The sequence below is a fragment of the Toxorhynchites rutilus genome, chromosome 2 (genome assembly GCF_029784135.1).
Source record: "Toxorhynchites rutilus septentrionalis strain SRP chromosome 2, ASM2978413v1, whole genome shotgun sequence".
Classification (NCBI taxonomy): Eukaryota; Metazoa; Arthropoda; class Insecta; order Diptera; family Culicidae; genus Toxorhynchites; species Toxorhynchites rutilus.
This window is the reverse complement of record NC_073745.1, coordinates 207,269,539-207,293,657: the sequence shown is the minus strand read 5'-3', so window position 1 is coordinate 207,293,657 and position 24,119 is coordinate 207,269,539. Positions and strand designations below refer to the sequence as shown.

At 38.1% G+C, this 24,119-nt stretch overlaps 2 protein-coding genes across 6 annotated transcripts in view; one reads left to right on the top strand and one right to left on the bottom strand.

Annotated features, from left to right (window-relative positions):
- Positions 1–751: 751 nt before the first annotated feature.
- Positions 752–4,079, bottom strand: LOC129769716 (zinc finger protein 675-like). The gene is made up of 3 exons (XM_055772149.1): positions 3,550–4,079; positions 3,001–3,240; positions 752–2,942 (listed from the first exon to the last, which is right to left on the bottom strand). Exons 1-3 carry the CDS (start codon positions 3,903–3,905, stop codon positions 1,046–1,048), a joined length of 2,493 nt encoding a protein of 830 aa, XP_055628124.1. The 5' UTR covers positions 3,906–4,079; the 3' UTR covers positions 752–1,045.
- Positions 4,080–16,450: 12,371 nt separating this feature from the next.
- LOC129764367 (protein tramtrack, beta isoform) overlaps positions 16,451–24,119 on the top strand; it is a 95,192-nt gene continuing 87,523 nt past the window's right edge. For 2 of the 5 annotated variants that reach the window (XM_055763364.1, XM_055763362.1), the window contains exon 1: positions 16,464–17,648. The gene's annotated coding sequence lies outside the window, so the exon portion shown is untranslated. Of the gene's footprint in view, positions 17,673–24,119 lie in introns of all 5 variants that reach the window. The other 3 variants (XM_055763361.1, XM_055763360.1, XM_055763365.1) reach the window with 2 other exon arrangements.

The following is a 24,119-nucleotide window of genomic DNA, read 5'->3' as shown; positions in this document are numbered from 1 at the left end:
GGGGAGGGGGGTGTCTAGAATCGTACTTTTTCGGTCCACGTGGTATGTGGACAGCCCCTAATGTCTTTAGTAGACATTAGTTCATTTGCAATAGAAAATTTTAATGATTGTGACTTTGTATTTTTATTAATTTGGACCTGTATTATACAATAGATTAATCTAGATCTTTCAAACGATCACTTCACGAAACGAAGGTATTCCGAAGCTATGAATTTTAGTTTTTTCGATATGACTGTGAAGACTTTTGAAGACATTTTTCCGTACCATGTTAAGACATTTGAAGACATTTTTACGTACAATCATAACAGTGCAGAAGGATGTTTTTAGTATATCTTTTCGCTTCTAGCCGCGCAATCAATGCCTTTCTTTCCAAGCAAGATGTATTTCTGTTTGGTTCCCATAGGCGGGGAAAAGAGTACTATCAGCTTACGACGATAGTGACAAGAAATAACGCTAATTGTGGCTCCACTGATTTCACTCAGGGAGGAGAATTCTGTGCATATACGGAGAAGGAGATTACCAGATCCAGAAGATCCGGAAAGGACTGTTACAAGTAATTGGTTTTGCGTAAAGGCTAGAGGAGGTTGACAATTTTGCTTTTCAAATTAGTTGTCTTTTGTGTTACTAATTTGCCATATATTACAGGAAAGTAACCAGTTGCGTTGGATGTTTTGATCAAGAGAAATCCTGAGCCTTGAATTTTGTTTTTTTTCTTTTGTAAATACCGTGGCAATACTGCTGATATTTGAGATATAAATTAGATTAAGAGAATGCACTATTTTTCACGGATATATATTTGCTTATTTTTTCCATCAGTTATTTTACTCAGCGAGTTGATATGAAACCATAACCACACAACCGAACAAAAATTAAATAATTCTGAAAGCTACGTCTCGCTACTCGTCTCACGTCTTGTCATGAAAGTGTCAAGAACGAAACAACTATCGTTTCAGAATCTTGGTAAAAACTTGGTAGTAATGGACAGAATGAGTAGATACTTTTTGTTTTATTCATACGACCTGATATAAACTATATAAAAGTATCCTCAAAATAGATTATCTAATTCACACCCACTCGTTTCGTTCTTGCACGTCCGCCTCCCTACTGTTGATTCTTTGTCCATACATCGTTTCCGATGCTTGTAAAACGTGGGCTGATCGCCGAAGCTTTTCCCACAGATAGGACAAGTAAACGGTCGCTCGCCTGTGTGCGTTCGTCTGTGATTCATGAGCTGACCTTTCTGGGAAAACCCTTTCTCGCATAGATCGCACTTGAAACGCTTCTCGGTCTGGTGGATAAGTCGATGGCGAGAAAAGTTCGACTGCAAACTGAACCGTTTAAGACAGACAGTGCACTGCCACGGTTGGGTGGGATTGTGGGTTTCCATGTGATCTTTCAGCTGAATGGCGGAAGCGTGGCGTTTGTCGCAGATATTACAAACGAACTGATCGGTGTGGATGTTCCTGTGGATCGCGAGCTGCTGCTGTTGGAGAAATTGTTGCGGACACTCCGGACAGGTTATGTATGGATACACTTGATCCGAATGGATCTCGTTGATGTGCTTATGGAGATCAATCGATCGGCTAAACACGTCCGAGCAGATTGCGCAAGTTATGTACCGATTCATCGTTCTCCGTTGATTCTGTTCTAGTATTTGATTCTTATGGTTCAGGAAACGATGCTTGGCATATGTTGCAATGGTACGAAAACGTTCATCACAGTAACGACATTCATACGGTAGAACATTTTGATGGAGAAGTGTATGCTTAGTCAGTGCATACGAAGTCTTAAATGATGATGGACATTTTTCACATTTATATGGACGCTCCCTGGAATGGACGATAGAATGCTTCTCCAGGTTCGCCTTCGTGGCAAAAGTTCTTCCACACAACTTACAGCAGGCAGCTGGAAGCTTTTTATGTTGAAACTGGTCATGCTGTTTAAGTAGCGAATCATTCTGGAAAATCTTTCCACACGTTTCACATTGATAAACTTTGTTCCGGCGTTTGTACCGTTTTGGTAGGACATGGTTTGTTCCGTGCTCTCTATTTTCGTGAATTTTCAGGCTTTCTTTGGCGCTAAAACATAAGCTACAGAAATGGCATTTTCTTGGTCTTACGGAAATATCATGGCAGCTTAGGTGACGGTTGAAAATTGTGACTTTTCCAAAGGTCTTATCACATGCTCCACATCTATAGTCAATTTTTCCGGCGTGAGTAGTCGTTAAGTGAGCTACAAGTTCATTATTGTCTTCAAGAAACACGTTACAAATGTAGCACTTCTTAGCTAAAATATGCCTCACATACTCTTGTCGTATCGGCTTTGGAGATGTTGGTTTTCGGCCACGCTTCTTTTTACTATGTTTGAAAGGGTCTAATTTAACTTTGGATATCTTTCTACGCTCTTTCATGGCTGTGTTTTCCACTTTCTTATTGACAGCAATTGATTTTTTATCCTTCTTCTGTAATTTTGATAATGGAATATCGTCCTCAGAAGAGCAGTACTGTGTATTGCAAGCTAGTTGGTTCGATACAGCTGGAATTTCATTCTTCGCGCCATCATCAGAGTCCGCTATAGAAGTTCTATCATCAGGTGGGGTAGCTTTCACTGTTAATTCTTCCTTCGTTTCTGATAAAATAGTTTCCACCTTGACCATGAGCTCAGTTTGTGACTCTTTACTGGCCAGTTCCATTAATTCTCGGAAGTTGAATTCTTGTTGGAGTGTTTCTTTTGCCCAACGTCCCAATATATCTACTCTTACTAGACATACTTCGCAGATACGCGTCAAAAAATCATCTCCGCCAAGAGAAACCTTCATAACGGTCCTGATCGTATTCGCTAGTGACACATGTTCTATCTCACCGGATGTGGCGAAAAGACGTGCGCGAAAGTCAAAGTTCATGCAAAGCCGACAGCTGTATACGCGAACCTCTTCGCCATTCCTACAATGTGATAGTTTCATTGCAATAGAGTGAGATTCCGAAAAGTTTCGCTAGTCACCTATTTTTGAAACAACACGGTTCCTGATAACCAATCAATCCCGGATTGTTTTCCGCATCAAAGTGAGCCAAACAGAGTTGCTGCAGCTGTCTATTGGAATCATCGTAAAGCCGCAAAGATTGACCGGTGCCAAGCTCGATCGCTCTCTTCCATCGGCCCGCAAGTTTTTGACTCCGCGGAAACTCTATAAGGTACTCTTGATTAGAAGCATTGCATCCAGGGACGATGCACATCATGATCCTAGAAATAAAATGAATTAAATTCCAAAATACGCTAAGGACCAAGCAAACCATTTATCATGACAATGTCATGCGAAAATGCGAAAACAGAATAAAAACTGAGAGAGGTTGGCGTCGACATCATGCCTCATACCGTATGACTCATACGGTATGAGGCATGATGTCGACGCCCACGGCTTACAGAGACAAGGCTAGCTACTCCGGATCAGTCATTTTTTAGTGGCGTCATCTGAATAATTGAAGTAAACAATGTGTTCTGGATTTACTTTGATGAACATCAGCAAGGAGGAACATTTTGAAATTCCCTTACCTGTCGTACTCAGAAATAGCCTTCTGTACGATTTCCTTCCGTTCGGATACGGTGATTTCGTTTTTCGCAACAAAATTGTTTCCCGCAGGCAATAATTGGCTTGGAACCGCATCTTCCCGCAGCATTCGTTTGCTCCATACGGTGTTTAGTAGAATGTCCTTCAATCGGTAGTCCTCATCTAAAAAGTGATCGGAGCATACCCTCGCCTTGGCTACGTTCAAATCACTGTCGGCTTCGCAAACATTTATCCACAAAGAACACAATTCTCGGTTTTTCGGAAAGCGAAAGAATCTTTTTTTTGGCCCGATAATGTCATTTTCATAATTTATACACCCGCTCACAGCGCATTGAACCATTTTCGGTTTTTTATTTCAGGAACATTTACGCGTAAGTCGGAAAACAAAATACAACTGGCGACTGTTTACACTGACGAATCAGATGACGTCATCAAAAAAAAAAATGTTTACTCGCTAAAGAACTAGCCTTGTCTCTGTAATAGCGAATTCGTTTTTAAACTGAGTCAGTGCCACACTGACTCTGTAATAAAATAACGTTTTCAGTTTCACGAATGCGGTGGTTTGTTGGTGTGCGTTATATAGTCTGATTTGTTTATATTTGCGACGACAAATGTACAGTGTCGACGTCTGGTGGCGATATTAGTGCTTGGGAGGTAAATTATTCTCTATCAGATAAGAAGGGCCAAGTGCAGTGTAAAAATATAAAAGTTTGAATGACATTTTTTACTTCGCTTTCTAAATACTAATGTCGATGAGGCGTTTTAACAAACTTTTGTATTGAATTCGAAAAGAACTAAAAATGGAGTGTAATAAGGGGATATCCACATATCACGTGGATAATTTGAGGGGTGCAGGGGTTATGAAAATGTCTACGCTCGTCCATGGTAGGGGGAGGGGTGAATGCATGATGTCCACGTGGACACGTAAAATAAATATTTTCATTGATAGATTCATATATTTTACAATAATTCTAACAAATGAAATCAGTTCAGCATTTTCGTGAATTTTCAAATGTTTGCGAGAAAAGCTGCCAGACACATCCATTACGTTTCACTTGTAAATAAATGTGTGTAGGTCGACGTTCTCAAATATTCACCCTTGTTCTAGAATCCGATCGTAATTTAAAAAATGAAACGTAATTTTGCATGCTGGAATCCGATTGAATCCGAAAAAAAGGATTGAAAACGTATTTATCGTCGAGTCGTTCAGAATTGAGAATCAACTCTTGCAGTGGATTGTACAATCGAACGGAAGAAGCATCTTCAGTGCTTGCAAGGTGACTTTGAGCAATAACTCATACAAGCCTCACCAAAATTATTTCAAAAAATTTTTATCAAACAGACCACAAACCATGTTCAAATATTCATGCTGTAACTGATCAATCATTTCCATTTATCAGTTATATTTTATCAGTTCTACAGCATACAAATTCATACAAATTCAATGGGATTGGTTTCAAATTTGTTAAATATGTGACATGGTTTATTATTCAAAATGCATTTTATCTTTCTGTTTCATTTAAATCAAAAATACATACATAAATACAAATACATACATTTGTCCATAAAATAATAACAGAGCCTGTTATAAAAAATAGTGTTACAAATGTTACAAACGGGATTTACTTAGAAATGTTGATATTTTGCACAGAGTAGTTTTTCGAGGGAATCAACATTTTAAAAAAAGTTCCGTTTGAAAATTCGAGATGGTCATTTTCATTAGTACTCTAATATAAACCTACCTAGGTATATCGACATAGATTGATTTGGCCGTTATAGTGAAACATTTTAGGCCGTAAATCGAAAACGTGCCTTAATTGAAGAGGGTAGTTGTAGCGAAATGCCGTATAAAGAGCGGCCGTATAGCGAGGTATTGATATAAAACAAAATGCTAGAAGATTGTTTTGGATTGGTTCGCATGTCCTGAAGCATTAAATTTAGCGACTTTGGATGCGACTTTGGAGTTTTCTGCTAGACGCATCACTAAAATTAACAAGGAAATATTTTTTTCCTTTTTCCAATTCTAAAACGCAGATGAGTACCAGCGCACCTTTTATCTGCACCCATTCCTTTGCACAGTTCCTTGTATAAACATGAATATGTTCAAGCATTAAGAGTTTCAGATGTGATTTTATTAATTCTATTAATTTTTATTTTATTATATTATTAATTAATGATCACCAAATATAGGGTTGGGGAAAAAGAAATGTCGTATTTCTGATGCTTTATTTAACATACTTAAAATTATCAAATTTAAGTCAAATATGCGCCGTTTTGTTCGCAAACTTGTTGCCATTTAGAAGGCAACTTCATTATCCCCCCCTATAAAACCCCCCCTCCTTATTTGCAAAAAACTCAGACAGCCAGTTTTCGCAAGCCTCTTTTGAGGCCAACTCAGTATCGCCAAGAGCGTTTTGCTAGACCGAAAGAGATGATAATCACTTGGAGCCAGGTCCGGACTATACGGTGGTTGCAATAGGATATCCCATCCGAGCTCCCGTAGCTTCTGGCGGGTTATCAAAGATGTGTGAGGCCGAGCGTTGTCCTGGTGGAAAACAACACCATTCCTATTGATCATTTATGGCCGCTTCTGGTCAATCGCCTGCTTCAAACGGTCAAGCTGCTCACAGTAGAGAACCGATTTAAGTCTGGCCATAGTTGAGCAGCTCATAGTGGATGATTCCCTTCCAATCCCACCAAACACACAGCAAAGCCTTCCTGGCCGTCAATCCGGGCTTGGCGATGGTTTGGGCCGGCTCACCGCGCTTCGACCACGACTTTTTTCGCTTTAGGTTGTCGTACGTGATCCACTTTTCATCACCAGTCACCATCTTCTTCAAAAATGGGTCGAGTTCGTTCCGTTTCAGCAGTGCATCGCAGGCGTTGATTCGGTCTAAAAGTTTTTGTTGCGTCAACTCGTGTGGCACCCATACATCCAGCTTTTTTGGAATCCGATCTTCTGCAAATGGTCCCAACGGTTTTATGGTCTATACCCAGTTCCTGGCCAATCGATCGAGTGCTCACATGCCGGTCTACTTGGATGATTTCAACGATTTTTCGGTTTCCACGACGATTGGCCTACCAGTACGGGGTGTATCTTCGACAGCCACTACACCAGAACGAAATCGACCAAACCAACGCTGTGCTGTGCAAATCGTTACAGTATTGGGTCCATAAACTACACGAATTTTTTCGGCCGCTTTCGTTGCAGTTTTACCTCGTAGGTAGTAAAAACGTAAAATATTTCGAATTTCTTGCTTGGTGAGCTCCATCTTTGACGCGCTATAACTTGAGACTGAAAAGGACAATCACAACGACACTTGTAGCACAGATTGTCGTCTTTAAATAGCCGTATAGTATGACCCGATGCGATAAGTACAACACAAGATATGATTAAGTGTTGCCATATATTGACAATATACGACATTTCTTTTTCCCCAACCCAATATTTCAGCCAATAGTTCTGGCAGGGTTTCACTGGCAACGACATATCGATAAATCGTACAATAAACATTGAGGGTGCTCATACACTGTTTGACCGAAGCCAAATATTTGACTATTTTTGACAGATAAAATTTGGTCAACGTGTACTGATCAAATACATTCGACACAAAACACGACAAATAAATATTTCAATTATTGAATGCCTACAATATTTTTTCGGTTTGATCTTCGATCCAGCCGATACATGGTTAGATAACCTTAAATATTTCAGTCTTTTTTTCCATGTTCGATGTTTGACATTGTTTGTCATTGTTGAAAATTAAAGAGTGGCGATCAAAATAGTGTTTGTACAAATATCAAACTAAATGTTATCTGTCAAAAAATATCAAATGTTTGACCTCCAGGCAAACAGTGTACGGGCACCGTAAGGGAAGGCCCTGCTTTGGGAGATTCCAATAAGATGTTTCTGCTTAATTTTATGGAGGTAAAAATAATTGAACTCTCAAAATTTATGAAAAACAAACAAACATAAATATTCATAATATTTGGTTGGCATAACGAATAGTAGGACAAAAGATGTAGCTCATAATTTTTGCCTAGAATAAATGAAATCAAGCAAAAATGTGCCTTTCAAGAAAAAATGTAAGTTTCGACACCAATTCGGAGAAATTATAAAAATCGCATTTCCAGCGCTACGTATTTTGTTCGCACGAGCTTTCTTTACTTTTGTTTTAAAATTGCAATTCATTCGCCTCTAGCACAGGAGCTGATATCGTAAACCGATGCTTTAGCATATACAAAAAAAAATATTTATGAAAAAGTTAGAATTTTCAACGAGCGGAAAACATGTAATTTAGGCCATATTCTTAGGAAAATGTAAGATGATGAAGAATTCTTGGGCAATGTTAGTGGAAAAATAAAAAAATAGAAAAATATCCATTTACTGAAAGGACAAATTAGCTTTAATTTTTTTTACGCTAGATTGATTATTGATTTTTTTTCACAAATCACTCTATCAAAATTATAATCAGATTAAAACTAGAATAACGTTACAGGCTTCGAAAACGAAGCAATAGGTATGAGGCGTTGCCTCGAGAGAAGGATGATTCCATTGAGTTATCTAGTGTGATTTTTGTTCCATGAGTATTTAAGAAGCCATCTAGATACTTAATGCGAATGCTTGATAACGTTTTGAAAATCATTTTTTTCCAAAATACTAACTGAAATGTGGGAAAGGACGTCGGTGAATCGAAAATCGAGAGTGACGATGAACCGCTCGTCCCCGTGATTGAACATATTCTCAGTGAGCAAACTCTCAATCGACAGATGAACTAAAATACTAGATATCAGTTTTTTCTGCCTACGTTATCTTTGGAATCCATCTTTTTTTTTGTTAAAAAGAGGTAAAATAAAAGAGACTTCAAATTGAATGTAAGCGCAATTCAATTAATTTCTTTATTTTTTTACGTCGAGACACGTCTTTCAGGAAGGGTGCCAAAAAATGTCAAGCTTTATCTGTACGCACTAACTGCCAAGTTTTGAATGGCCTGATTTACGGTTTCTCCAACACAGACTTCAAAATCGGTGTGCCAGGGAGATCCGCTTTGCAAATATACATGCAAGTCGGGGTATTTTTGTTCCCATTGGGCTGTGTTTCCCTAACACGGACTTCAAAATCAATGTGCCTGGAGGAATCTGCTTTGTCAAAACATGAAAGTCGGGGGTATTTTTTCCCACTGAGCTGTGTTTCCCTAACACGGACTTCAAAATTAATGTACCTGGGGGAATCCGCTTTGCAAATACATGCAATTCGGGGGTATTTTTGGTGTTGAGTACTTTTGTGCTCGCTTGTCATTGTGCAGACCGCAATATGTTTCCCTAAAATGTACTTTTAAATTGAGAAGACTGGGAAAATCGTCATTTCAGATACTAGAAGTGAATGAACTTTCGCGGTTCAGGAACTACGTAAACATGAGATGTGAAATAATTTTAGAGGGAAATGTAAAATACAATGATCGTTTGACAATTCTTCCGTTCTCATATTTTGGTAGTCCTAGGCATCATATCGAACGTTCATTAAATTTATTTGTAACGAATACCACAATCTATAACCAAAGTTTGGTTGTATTCTAAAATAATATTCGAAATGGGAAACAAGTGGATTGCATAATATAATTGCGTAGTTCTACGTCGAAAATATGCGGTCGTGTCCTAGATACAACCCCTTAAATTTTTTTTCAAATAAAAAAATAGAAGAATATGTCCCCGAGGACAACTGGTGGAGGGTTATAGTCGATGACCACGCTTGTCCACGGAGGGCGAGGGGGAAGTTTTACATCATGTTTTTACTGTCCACGGTATGTGTGACATTATATAATGGACAGATATACAGCTAGTACAGCGTTGTACGTGTACAGCACTGTACAGGTACCATCGTAGTATGACACAAATACTTTGGTTGTATATTGGACCGCATGTCTAACAAACTGATAATCAAAAATTTTCACCACATATTTAAATGAAAAAGGGATTTATTTAGGGTCTCAACAATCAAACACATCAAACAAGTTTCCAATATGAGTTATTAACTCAAGAGAAAGTCAATGAAAAGAATGTTTACCAAGTGTTATAATTCAGTTTGTTCATGCTACCCAGCACTACCCGTCCATGGGGTCCAGTTGGAATTGACAAGCTGTAGCCATGTACAACGGTAGAACAGGTCGATACAGATACAGCGATTGTACCGAGTTGCTTGTATGGTTTTAGCACTGTACATGGTGACAGACATACAAATTTTCGAAGTACAATGCTAGTACAGTCGTATGTCTGTCATAAGTATTAAAAAGTTTACATGTTTGATTTGGAAACGTTGATTTTTATTCATAATTTTATTTTAAAAGTGGTTTTCTACACCTGAAAATTATCATTATCATTTGGTCGGTGTTAAGTCAGACTGGACCATGTGACATTTTTATGATTTCGAGAAAAAACGAGTTTGAAGTTTGGTGCTATAAGGAATTTTTATTGAGCGTTCAAAACAATTTCGATAAATTATTCATGCTGTACGCGTGATTTTCCAAATCTGATAAATGTAAAATGTAGAAAAATGTAGAAATTAGAATAGTTACAAGCTGATATGGTGAGAAGGTTCAAAAAAAGTTGTGCCATGGCGTACACGATTCCAGCCCATCTGGTTATCTGAAGGAAAAACATCGAACAGATTCTGAATCAGTAATTATTTTGCTATCTCATGAACCTCGGGCAAAATGCTGTTCCAACATGTTGACTGCCATGTCAGTCACCAGTAACTGACACCGAGTTTTCGCTCGGGTTGCGTCAGTCTCCGGTGACTGACAGTATAACATATGATAATAAAGGCAAATAATATAAGCATATAAGCTTATAAGCATTCCCTTTCAAACAGGAATTAAATCCACTACGAAAAGAAACGATGGCCCTAATACGTTTAGAAAAGTCTATAGAGTCGCTATAAAACCGTGGCACTCAAAGTGTTAAACGTATTTTTTACGTTTCCCGATTTTTTTAAAAATACTAAAATTTAAAAAACTATAATTTTTATTGGTTTATGTGATATAGACATGCATACAGTTTGATTTCAAATAAATTAGGCATAAATCGGCTCAGTAGAACTTGAGATATTCTGTATGCCAGTTTAAAAAAACAGTTTCGAGAAAAACGCGTTTGAAGTTAACTGTTATAGACGTACTAAATTAGCACTGCATCACTAAAATGGCTCGGTAAATAATGGGATTCTCGAAAAGCCGTTTCTAGGGTATATTCTTGAATGCCTAAACATCAGAAATATGAAGAAAAAAAATTCTTGATTATTTTCAATTTTCTAGACTAGAATACTGCCTTTACACCGACCATTTATGCTTCACGAACACGATGTTTAATGCCGTCAACACTAAAACGACTTTGCATGCAGTTATGTGATTATGTCAACGGAATTTCAAATAAAATATTCACGGTTTGCGAGCTTTATTCAATATGAAATTTTCCTTTGCAAACGATTTGTCTTTTCTATAAGTAAAACGTTTATCTTCGAATAACGTACTAGTATCAGCTGAATATCAATCAATATCCATCTATCTACTTTCTTGATAGAATGTAGAAATTCAGGAGCCTTTCTTTCACTCTTCAGGTAAACAATTTCTCTTCTGTTTTCTTGCATACCGTTTTCATATGAGGGGCTCAGAATGAAAGGGGTGTAAGTGATTTGATCGATTTCTCTCATTTCTCTTCATTAACTTTTCCTTTAGTTAATAACTCAACTGCAAAAAGTTCCAATTTGAGTTTTCCATAGTATCCGATAGATGAGGTTCTGACCTATCTTCCACATTGTCAAATACATCTGGGAATGTGTTTGAAGCTAAAGGCCCATTTATACGTTGCAAGTAGCTGACTTGACAGTGAGCGGCTACTGAGCCGGTGAACTCGCTTGACAATTGGTTGACTCACCTTGTCCGTTCACACAGTGTGAGCTGCTGGCGAGAAACTAGACACTACAGCAGGGATTTACCAGGGATGCCAGGTGATTTATCTAATGTCCAACAAATAGTCAGAAACGGCAACCATGTCCGAACTGACAGATGATTGATTCCGAAATCGATTTCTCTGTTGGCAGTTTTCGTCTCTATCGTCTCTATGCGAAAAAGCAGAGAGGCGAAATGAATTCTCGCGTAACTTTTGAAAAGGTCCTAAGTAACAAATGTAAGCAAATCGAGTTAATGGATGCACACTATTAGTGCTCAATCATTGAATGCATTGCGAAAACAACCGTTCAAGTATCTATTCTTTTCACCTTTTTATCGCCGATACAAAAAATGTCCAATGTACAGATTCGAATTTCAAAGACCTCGACTGTTACTTCGGACGCAACTTTCCTGTGACGCTCGATATGTCCGAAGTGACAAAGCAATCAAAACAACACGAAGTCGTACTCCGGACATTTTGAGTTTTTGTTATTTTCGGGTGTAGATACCGTTTTTAGTGCAATTCAACGAGTGAAAACAATAATGATCTGCGTTTAGCACGAAGTGCAAGTATTTGGATCGTTGTTCAGTAGTTATTTTCAAATTTTCATCGTGCAATGTAATTTGTCCAATGTACAAAGCGGTCAGTCAAAACGCCCAATGTAACACTTTTCGCTCGGAGGCTTCAATTTCAAACTAAAATCACATTACAACAGTTACGATTGGTTTTTCAGAGTTATTATTGGCTGCTAGGGGTAAAACAAGTGATAAAGATCGATTCCTTTTAAAACAATTCGCGGAACAATGTTCCGGTCTTTAACTCCGTTTTTCTCGAGTTTATGTGTATGTGATATGTGACCTTTTCAATAGTTACGCGAGAATTGTATGCAAAGAAAAGGAGCAATATATACAATAAAACCTGAACAAGTGGAAACACTGTTGGATTTATTTGCTCCAAAAATACTCACGAGGGATGATATACCTGCAAGAGTGAAATTATAAATGACATTGATGTACCTTGCTTCTGGAATATCATTCAGATCATTGTCGATATTTTTTTAGAATCTCGAAAGCATCCATAGCTAAGATAATTCCGGAAGTATGTGATACTACAAATGACAGTCTAGAAGTTTTTTTTTTAAATTTTATTTAATTTGCTTTGATAACAACTAACAACGCTACTAATTTGGTAAGTGTAAATGTTAATAGATTTACAGGTGAAATAATCAAGCGTCAAAGATTAAAATAATGAATGAAAATGGACTTTTTCAAATCGAATATGTATTGTGTTTCTTGGAACAATACCTTTTCTTGCAAGTGGTGAGTGAGGTTTGAATGAAAATTGTGTCTGATAATGATTTTATATTATAGATTTTCAAGAAAACTATCTCACATAAAAGCTTGCAAAACTAAATAACAACAATTTCGTTTAGAAACTATGAGGGTTCTATTTGTTTTTTCAATAATTTCCAAGTCTGTTCATAGCTTCGCATATTTTTAAATATCTTCAAAATGGAGATATTTCTTTATATTTTGCATCCCTGATTCGAACGCTAAATGCTGTTTTTGACGTTTTGAGGGATGCGAGTACGAGTAAAATAAAAAAAAAACCTTGAAGTAGCTCGCACGCCGGATCTCGCATGACACTAACTGGCATACCGTATAAACTAGGCTTAAAGGTCCATTTATACGTTGCTAGTAGCTGACCTGATAGTGAGCAGCTACTGGGCCGGTAAACTCGTTTGACAATTGGTTGACTCGCCTTGTCCGTTCTCACAGTGTGAGCTGCTGACGAGAAACTAGGTACTACATCATTGGCTTACCAGGGATGCCAGACGATTTTCCAAATATCCATCCAATAGTTAGAAACAGCAATCAGATCCAAATTTGAAAGATGATTGATCCGAAATCGACTTCTCTATTGGCAGTTTTCGTCTCAGGTTTTCAGTTGCATTTGTCATTACACAATTTTATCGCGAAATACACGCTTACCGTGTATAAAAATAATTTGTGCTGAATATCTTCGAACTGAAGGTACTATCCGAAAAAGCAGAAAGGCAAGAGGAATTGGGCCAGGAATTGGATGCAAAGAAAAGGAACAACAAATAAAATATTGAAAGAACTCTACGATGATGATCCTCTAGAGTACAGAGCATTGTTGAGGAAAACACCTGAATTAGTGGAAACACTGTTGGATTTCATTGGTTCAAAAATACAACGCCAAGATACACTCATGAGGGATGCTATACCTGCAAGAGTGAAATTAAAAAAAAGACATTGATTTGCCTTTCTTCTGGAATATCGTTCAGATTGTTGGAGATATTTTTTAGACTCTCGAAAGCATCCATAGCTAAGATAATTCCGGAAGTATGTGATGCTATAAATCGCAGTCTAAAAGATTTTTTAAAATTTTATTTGTTTCGCCTTTCCAGCACTAATTGTGAATTGAAAATGATTTACAGATTGAATAAATACGCCTCAAAATAAAGTAATGAATGAAAATGTACTTTTTTTAATCGTATATGCATTCTGTTAGTGATTCTCAAGAAAACTATCTCAAAAAGAAAACGTGCAAAACAAAGTAACAACAATTTCGTTAAGAAATTATGAGGTTTTTATTTGTTTTTCCAATAATTTTCAAGTCTATAAATATCCTCGCATATTTTCAAATATCTTAAAAATAGAAACATTTCTTTACATTTGGTATCCCTGATTCGAACGCTAAATTTTGTTTTTGACGTTTTGAGGTAGCTTGCATGCTGGATCTCGCATGACACTAACTGGCATGATGTGTTCACACGGTGTGAGTAGCTTCACTGCAATAACTGTCTAGGCCGACTCGTATGCTTACTCGCACCGTCTGAACCCGGCTTAAGTTATGACCAAAAGAGAAAGAGTCGATGTAGAGAAATCGATGATGTCACTTACACCCTTTCATTTTTAACCCCCCATATCATCAACCTAACCACTACCAGTGACGAAATGGTTACACCAGCAGACTCTACACTGGGGAGAAAGTTTAGCAAACGCAACTACCAAATCTTTAGTAATCAAAACTTTGGTAAAATGTACACATTTTTAGTATATATTACCAAAACTCTGTAAAAATTACGTCAAATACAATGTTCTCCCCTACGAACGATTCGTACATTTTACTTCATACCTTAAGTAACCATGTGATATTTGGTAAATGTGCAGTGCGTACTTCGCAATTCGGAGGTATATTTTCTTGTTTTGTTTGGATATTGTGATAGATTGTTTGACCCTGAACCGTAAAATATGAATATGGGGCTCACACACTGCGTCCCGTGGAATCGTATGGCAAGAGGAGGATGGAAAACAGTCGATGGAAGCCAGGCAAGTAGTGAGACACAAGGTTAAGTTCATACTAAAGATTTATTTTCAGGTTTTAACGTTGGAAAATAGTGGGCAACTTTATCAAAAAACAATTTGTAACTCGGAGGTTAGTATTTAATTTTTATGTCGCATTCAAATATTCATCTATTTGACATACACTTGTTTCATAAATACATATTCATCGGCTCTCATTGATATATAATATTTGTATTTCTTCATCAGGATATGGGAGACCAATATTTACGAACGATGTATGCTGCATCCTGGCGCCATCGATCGTTTCCTAATGAGGTGTCCCTGTCCCTAAATGGCGAAAATCATTGCGGCGCAAAAAAAAAAAAAAAAAAAGGAACATAATCGTGACCAAGCCCTCAATCCGTTGGAAGTAGTTTATGAAATCAATGTGGTCGAGGCTAAGATTACAACTGTCCGCTTTCACACTGCTTTTGGAATTATTACCATGAAAATTAATGTTATTAGTATATAGTTAGTATTTTAGAGCTATTGAAATTATATAATAAGTTATTAATAAAGTATAAATGAAAATATGGATTAATTATACAGAAGAATATCGTTACTATCACTGATTGATATTCATCATTAATATTGAACTATTATTGAACCAACAATGAACCAACAAATCGTAGTTTTGTTGGACATTTGCGCTTACCAATTTTTTTTCGTAAGATGTACCAATAATTAGTAGGGTGGAAAATGACTAGTGAATTCTCGCGTAACTTTTGAAAAGGTCCTATGTAACAAATGTGAACAAATCGAGTTAATAGATGCACGCTATTAGTCTTCAATCATTGAATGCATTATAAAAACAATCGTTCACGTATCTATTTTCTTCAGCTTTTTATCGCCGATACAAAAAATATCCAATGTACAGATTCGGATTTTAAGCACCCGGCTGTTACTTCGGACGCCACTTTCCTCCGATGCCCGAAACGTCCGAAGTAACAAAGCAGTCAAAACAACACGAAGTCGTACTTCGGTCGTTTTGAGTTTTTGTTTCTTACAGTAGTTGTTATCGATTTCAGTTCAATTCAACGGGTGATGACAATAATAATCTGTCTTTAGAACGAAATGCTGATTTTTGGATTGTTGTTTAGTAGTTAGTTTCAAATTCTTATCGTACAACGTAATATGTCCAATGTACAAACGCGGGCAGTCAAAACGTCCAATGTAGCATTTTTCGCTCCTTGGCTTCAACTTTAAACTCAAATCACGGAACAACAGCTACGATTGGTTTTGGAGAGCTATTCTTGATCGCTAGTGGTGAGAAGAGTGATAAAGATCGATATCTTTTAAGACAATTCGCGGAATAATGTTCGGGTCTTCAACTTCGTTTTTCTCGAGTTGACGAAAATGTTACATTGGACCTTTTCAAAAGTTGCGCGATAATTGGTAATATTTTCAAAGAATTCGCCATATTTACAAAATATTTCTCTCAGTGTACTTATCATGACCAATCGAAGAAAATCTTCCCACTTTAGATATGTACCTTGGTGTTACCCGATGAGCACGAACTGCATTGTAAATTTGACATTTATGCAAAAGTACTGGCTGGTGTTCGCCCGAAAGGGGCGAGAAAGGTAAAAAATGATTCGCCGTCATCATCTCGGTGCGCGTTTCGAAAATTGTTGCGATATCGTCACGGAGGGGATCACACATCGTGAAGTGCTCGCGAATAAAGACGATTTTTGCGGGTGAAAACGTGCATTAAAGTGGTCGAAAGTTGTCGCGCTAGCTAGCGACAATCGTGTACTTACCGGGCGAAGTATTTTCCGGTTGCGAACGGTTCGGGAAAGTGGATAAAAGTGCGATTTTTTTTCCCGTAGTCCTCCATTAGCGAAGGAGTTTTTCTGCTGACATTTTTTCCGCTCATCTTACACTCTGGGGGGAGAGTGAGTGCTGTGGTACCGATACTTAACGCTCTCATCCGATGAGGGTGTATTGGTTGTGTTTGTGTGCGCATAGTTTGCAATAGTAGCAGTAGTCGCTGTTTAGCGCGCGTCGCGCTTTCTGCGTCGCGTGATAGTGTGTACGTGTGAATCCGTTTGTTTGCGCCGAGTGTTGCAATCGCGCTCCGGTTCGCGTTTCATTCAAAAAACTGCATACAGCCTGGCTGTTTGGTAATTTGAGATAGTGTTGGTGTTTTTTCCTCGCCGATCGCGGGGTAATATTTGGTGATAGTGTTGGTTATCGTCCCCCTTCATCTCTTCGGCCCAAGTTGGTTAAGCAGAAGAAGAGAGGAGGAAGGGTGAGCGCAGCAAATCATTGCTCATCTTACTATAAATAAAATCGCTAAAAAATAAAGCGCGGTCGTCGTGAACAGTCGTAAACGGTCGTAAATGTTCGTATTCTTGACGTAAACACAAACATAGTGAGAGAGTGAGCAGTGAGCAGCTGCGATGCGTTTTTTGTGTGAGAGAGTGTGTGCGTCTGCGTTGTTGCGAGAGTCTGTTTGAGTGCAACAGCAAAGCTATTCCAATGACTTTGCGGTAAACTTATTAAAACATAGAATTGGGCCGCTAGTCAATCGAAAAAGTGGTCCCGTTTTCCCTTTGTCCTTTGTTTCTACCCGCGTGTGAGTGCTCGCTGACGGAATCATCCCTTTGAGTTTTTCCGAATAAAACAGTTAATTGATTGTCTAAAACGTGAAGAAAATCGAGAGAAAAAAGATTGTTTTTCTTCTGGCTGAGTGCGGATTTTGTGTTTGAGAAAGACATATCACAGAAACGAATGAATTTTCCCGTGTTTCGCTGATGACGCACATCAAGGTAGAGTTCCTGCAAGTTCCATAGGTAATGATTTAGTGTAACACTGTGTTTTCTTGGATTGAATGTTAAAATTTGAGAGAGTGGGAAAGGAAAGGTGCACCTGACTGAATATTTGTTGTAGGACTGATACCCAAAGGATTAATCATGCATCTAAAAAAGTTGGTGTTTTGTAAAGGTTCCAAAAATTGTTAATAGTTAGAGTTGGATTGAAGACATGTTTTTTCCCGAATTCGATTGCCAATTTGTGCAGGTTACTTCACAGAATCAGTCTGAAGGTTGTGCATTGAAACCTCCTGTTAGTATTGCAACACTAACAATTAAAAATCACTAGATACATACAATATTGATAAGAAACAACATTGAGCAAATAATTAGCAAGAACCCTAGGTAAAAAAACATTAACAGGCTGTTCAAATACATGAATTAAAACGAAAGGAATCATATAAAAATGTGAACAGATAGCTATTACAAATCTGGCGCCATTTCACGCTATAAGATATCTCTATTTCGTATTTTGCAGAAATGGATAAATTTCAAATTTGTAGTGCAATTCATTTTTAACCTTTGTAAGGTTCAACAATAGCTGAAATAGATATTGAGATGATGGGATGATTTATATAGTTTTCTTTTGGTCTCAGATGGTAGATGAGACTACTTGTGGTTTTATTTGCTGTATCTATTGTCTAGTTTTGGTGCAATCGAATATCAAATAGAAAACGGTTTCATGGATACGAAAGGCTACGCAATATATATGTGTTTTCTATAAATTTGAAAATGACTAGGACCTAAAACTGACTAAAACGACCTAACAGAGGTTCTTGCGTCATAGGCCGTACGCACACTGGTCTACTCAAACTCAATTTCAAGTTGTCTTCATCTCAGCTGTCAAACTTGAGTTCAACTTCGATCCGCACACGAAGCAACTCGAAACTGACAATTATCGTTAAGTTTTGTCTATCATCTTTAAATCGTTGAACCTGACTCTAAAGTATTTGTGACGCGACAAAGACAATGGATTTTCATATGGAATGAACACACTCTCAAAATAAAAATAATGCATTCTGTGTAATAAAAAATCACATTTTTCACTACTGGTGAAACAATCTCGACCGTAAATGGTGTCTAAAGTTAATTTCATATAATAATGATGAGTTTTTGTTGGAATATCAGAAAAAATATAGAAAAAGGATTAAATTAAAGTCAACACTACGTGTCTGAAATTATTAAATAATGCTAAATAAAAATATTCATTAAATCTTTAATGATTTAAAACTGCTATCAGGCTTGCTAATTTGATAGAGATTGTTTTTTGTCTTATCTGGCATCCTTTTAACGAACCACAGAAAATGACGTGAACAAAAATTGAACGATGATGTCAACCTTGTCAACTGGTTGCCCCGTGTGCGGACTCCCATTTGATTCCACATGCTTTCAACCTTCGCCAAGTTGAAGTTGGATTTCAGTTGACTCGTGTGCGGACCGCCTTATGTTGTTATTTGTCTTATATTTTCATGTGTATGATTATGATGTTATTTGGGGGTCTTCAGAATCAAACTGGTTGCGTGTCCGTACGAACGTAGCGTAGCGAACGATTATAAGTTCAAAACTCAGTGCCCTCTATTGATCACCTTAAAGAATTACTACGTCCACGCAACAATTATCAAGTTATAGAAATCCAGTCTCTCACCGTCTCACTTAAGGCCCATTTATACGTTGCTAGTAGCTGATTTGTCAGTGAGCAGCTACTGGGCCGGTGAACTCGCTTGACAATTGGTTGACTCGCCTTGTCCGTTCACACAGTGTTAGTTACTGACGAGAAACTAGATACTACAGCATTGGCTTACCAGGATGATTTTTCAAATGTCCATCAAATAGTCAGAAACAGCAATCAGGTCCGAATTTGACAGATGATTAATCCGAAATCGACTTCTCTATTGGCAGTTTTCGTTTCAGGTTTCAGTTGCATTTATCATTACACAATTTTATCACGAAGTACACGTTGACCGTGTATAAAAATACTTTGTGCTGAATTTCTTCGAACTGAAGGTACTATCCGAAAAAGCAGAAAACAAAAAGATTTGGGCCAGGAATTTGATGCAAGGAAAAAGAACTCTACGATGATGATCCTCTAGAGTTCAGATCAATGTTGAGAAAAACACCTGAATAAGCGGAAACACTGTTGGATTTCATTAGTCCAAAAATACAACGCCAAGAGGGACTCGTGAGGGATGCTATACCTGCAAGAGTGAAACTAAAAACGACATTGATGTGCCTTTCTTCTGGAATATCGTTCAGATTGTTGTCGATATTTTTTAGAATCTCGAAAGCATCCATAGCTAAGATAATTCCGGAAGTATGTGATGCTATTAATGGCAGTCTAAAAGATTTTTTTAAATTTTATTTCGCCTTACCAGCAGCTTCAAGTACCAATTTGTGAAATGAAAAATATAGTAGATTTGCAAGTGGAATAAATACGATTCAAAAATTAAAATAATGAATGAAAATGTACTTTTTTTAAATCGAATATGTAATCTGTTTTTAAATCGAATATGTATTCTGTTTCAATACTTTTTTTGCAAGTTGTGAGTGTATTTCGAATTAACATTATGCCTGATAATGATTTTGCAGATTCTGTTTGAATTATTATCAAAATTTGTTTATATCGATATTGCAGCGTATACTAATAGTGATTTTAACCCTTTCACTACGAGCGGCGTCTATAGATGACATCCACGCGATGAGCTGAGTGTACGAGCGTCGTTTTTAGACGAAATGAGAGTGATACTGCACATCGATCACACCAGCGCGATATGCATACTTTTCGGCGCAGTGTTCTGTACAGCGGTAGCAATCCGGCGGAGCACACTGCCGTATTGAAAGGGTTAAGACGGAAACTTGTGTTTTTTTGACGTAGGACTACGTCTTTCATTTCTGTATCGGTGTGTAAGTTCAAAGTTTCGAAAACGAGACAGTGACGCTGGACTGCAAGGTTTTGAACGTTAATACCTCTTTTCCGGCTGAACGGAGTGGTATGATAAACATTTCATTCGAAAGACAAAATGTCCATGACTTATATGATTGTTAATTATTGACCCGAAAACTTGTTTCAATAGCTTTAAAATTGCTTTGAAAACAGGTTATTGAAACCGTATATAAACTCGCACATTAGAGGCGAATGAACTGCAAAGTTTAAAGCCTCTTAAAAACAAAGAAAGAAAGAACTCGCACACTCTCTGGAAATCCATTCAGTTGATGCGGCGATGTGAGATGAGGACGGTCGCACTCAGGCACCTATGCATTATGCTCTTCTTTTCCAATTCCATTTGTCTTCTGCAGTTGAGCCGAACGGAGCATTGAGCGAGAACCGAGATATCGATGATAACTCGATACAGATGGGTGCCAATGGCTGGATTTGGAGTGAAAAATACGAAATGTTTGATATGGTGTAGTGGATATTTCACCAACCGTTTGTCGTTTCTAATTGTCGGGAAAGGGCATTATTTTTGCTGAGTAATTCCAAGGAGGAATTCATTCCTTCTTTAAGCGTTAATCATTCTGCTTCGGATCAACGGAATGATAATCATTTCATACAAAAGATAAAATGTCCAAGAGTTTTGTTTTTTTTTCCAAAATATATATTTTTATCAAGGCTCCTATGGCGTTAGCCTGACGGGGCCGGAGTTCGATATTTTAACAGTTTTTCTTATTATCTATGTTAGTAATATGTAACCGATTACTCGCGGTCGGCTCGAGGTTAGTATTACAAGTGTTCTCGTAATTGGGATGTTGCTGTCTCCAATGCTCTGTACGTGTGCCCGACACGGGATACTTCCTATTTGGATGCAGCTGACCATTAATCAGCAACGCCCCCCTAGTATGTACCCCATATCTAGCGTGGTGCGTCTTCTCGACTCGAGGAATCCAGGATAGAATGGTCACTAACCGGCGCAATCATCAGCTCGTGTAGAGTTGTCATGAGCGGTACAACCTTTGGCTCTTGTTGAATCATCAGTGGACTGCACAACCTTTGGCCCGTGTATCTGTAAAGAGTGTGTGTATGTATTGCCACGACTAAGTAAAAGTTTATAGATCGGATAGGAGGGATACGAAACAGGGACACAACGAAGGAAACATCATTAAACGTTGACATCGGCGTTTCTGAGGAACAGGTATAGATGAAGCAGAAGATCAGGATTACGGCTACCTAAGATATCCCGGACGGGGATATCCGATTGTCTGCCTTTTGCTCTCAGTGCTCTAGAGAGCTGAGAGCGAGCAGCATGAAACCGGATACACGACCAGACAATATGCTCGATGTCGTGGTAGCCATCGCCACAATCACAAAGATTGTTTGCTACGAGCCCAATGCGATAGAGATGCGCGTTTAGGTTGTAGTGATTGGACATGAGCCGAGATATCACGCGAATGAAATCACGACCTACATTCAATCCCTTAAGTATAAAACATGACGCTTCCTTTGCTTTCGTCATTATTTTCTCTCGAACATCCACGAAAGCAGCTTGAAGAAGCGTACGAGCCACATGAGATGTAAGAAGCCACATCGCTACCGATCGCTCTGCGTAAAATTCGTCGATATCAGAAGCAGAGGCGACGCGTGACCAATTGAGCTACCTGTTCAATTTCTTTTGCAACATTAAAATAACAGTATTGCGATGGCAGATTTTAACATTTTTATTTCTCAACATTTATCTGTACAGTAAAAACAGTTTTTGTGCGGTTTTTCATGTGATTTTTTTTGTGCGGTATTTGAAAAAAATGGAGTAATCGGTCATTTTTTTCTATCTTTGATATGTATTTTATCGCTCTACATAGGGACTGTGTCAGTTAATTCCCATTCTCATGTTTTGTTTTGTTTGTTTTAAGGTGTCAGTAGGAGCTAATTGATAGGAGCAAAGAGTTGATTTTATGATCTGCGCAAGTAAGTAGGCCGCACAAAAACAGGTTTGTCTGTAAAGCAAAAGAATCCTACGGTCAACTATGCGCGCAAACTTTTCAATGATTTCCTCATAAAATAAAGACATCTGCCTTATATCATAAAGGTAATCTTTTTCCACAGTCATCATCATAATTCCGAATAACCGTTTCTGGTCAGATCTCGACCGCAAATAATTCTTGATCCGTCGAACAACAACAAAAAGTTCTTTCAACGGATGCCGTTGTATTAGGCAATGTCAGTATCATTCTGGCCAGCCGCTTCGGAGAAGGTTTGATGCAGGTTTGTCCAAAGTTAATCGAAATAATGACTATAATTTATAAAGAACCGTCAGTTTACTACAAAGCTTCGCTTCATCGAATTTCGAGTGGTATGAAATAAGCATTTTCAAATTCCCAGTAGGTAATGTGACAAAAAAGTCGGCAAATTTTTCGTGATTCCACAAAGCGACGAATTTGTATTCATCTAGTTCCTCAAACCGTTTCGTCATTTCGTCAATAATTTTGTCTATAATCGATTCATATAAACGACGACAATTGATGACGTTACTGTCTTTTATAGTTTCGCCAGATATATCAATTGCATCTTTGAGCGTACTATCGAAATGATGATTTTTTGAGCTCCCGTGAAGCAAAACCAAGTTCAATACGTGTGCGCGACAGTGAATATATCCAGTGAATAACCATTGTTTCACTAATGTTTGCACACTAGTTCCCCTGTTATGGTGCTGCAGGAGGCAAGCGAGACATATTTGGACGACCTATTCGAAGATACCAATTTGTGTGCTAAGTCGCGTCACATCATGCCCAAGGACATCCAGCTGGCCCGTCGAATCCGAGGAGAGCGTGTTTGAACAGCCACGCTTCCGCTTTCGTCATTATTATCTTAGTACCTTAGCATATAATCAACGGTCCTTTTCAGGGACACCAAATTTGATGGATTAGAGTTCAGAAAAGTTTCTATAGGCCGAACTGAAAGAAGCATTTAGCGAAACAGGATTTGGAGTGTTCAACGAAATTTTTAGCACCTCCCACAGTCTTCAGAATCCTTGCTCTGTGTATATTGCTGAATTAGCAGCAATACATTGGGCGCTGGACAGCGTCGCCTCACGACCTGTTGAACACTATTACATTGTAACGGATAGTCTTAGCTCTGTCGAAGCTATCCGTTCAGTGAGGCCGGAAAAGCACTCGCCGTACTTCCTTGAGAGAATACGAGAAAATTTGAGTGCTTTAACCAGACGCTGTTATGTCATTACCTTTATCTGGGTCCCTTCACATTGCTCAATTCCGGGTAATGAGAGGGCTGACTCATTAGCAAAGGTAGGTGCAATTGAAGGCGATATTTATCAGCGTCAAATCGCTTTCAATGAATTTTATTCTTTAGTCCGTAAAAATACCATCGCTAACTGGCAACGTAAGTGGAACGAAGATGAATTGGGTCGGTGGCTTCACTCGATTATCCCTAAGGTTAGCCTCAAACCATGGTTCAAAAGTCTGGACTTAAGTCGGGACTTT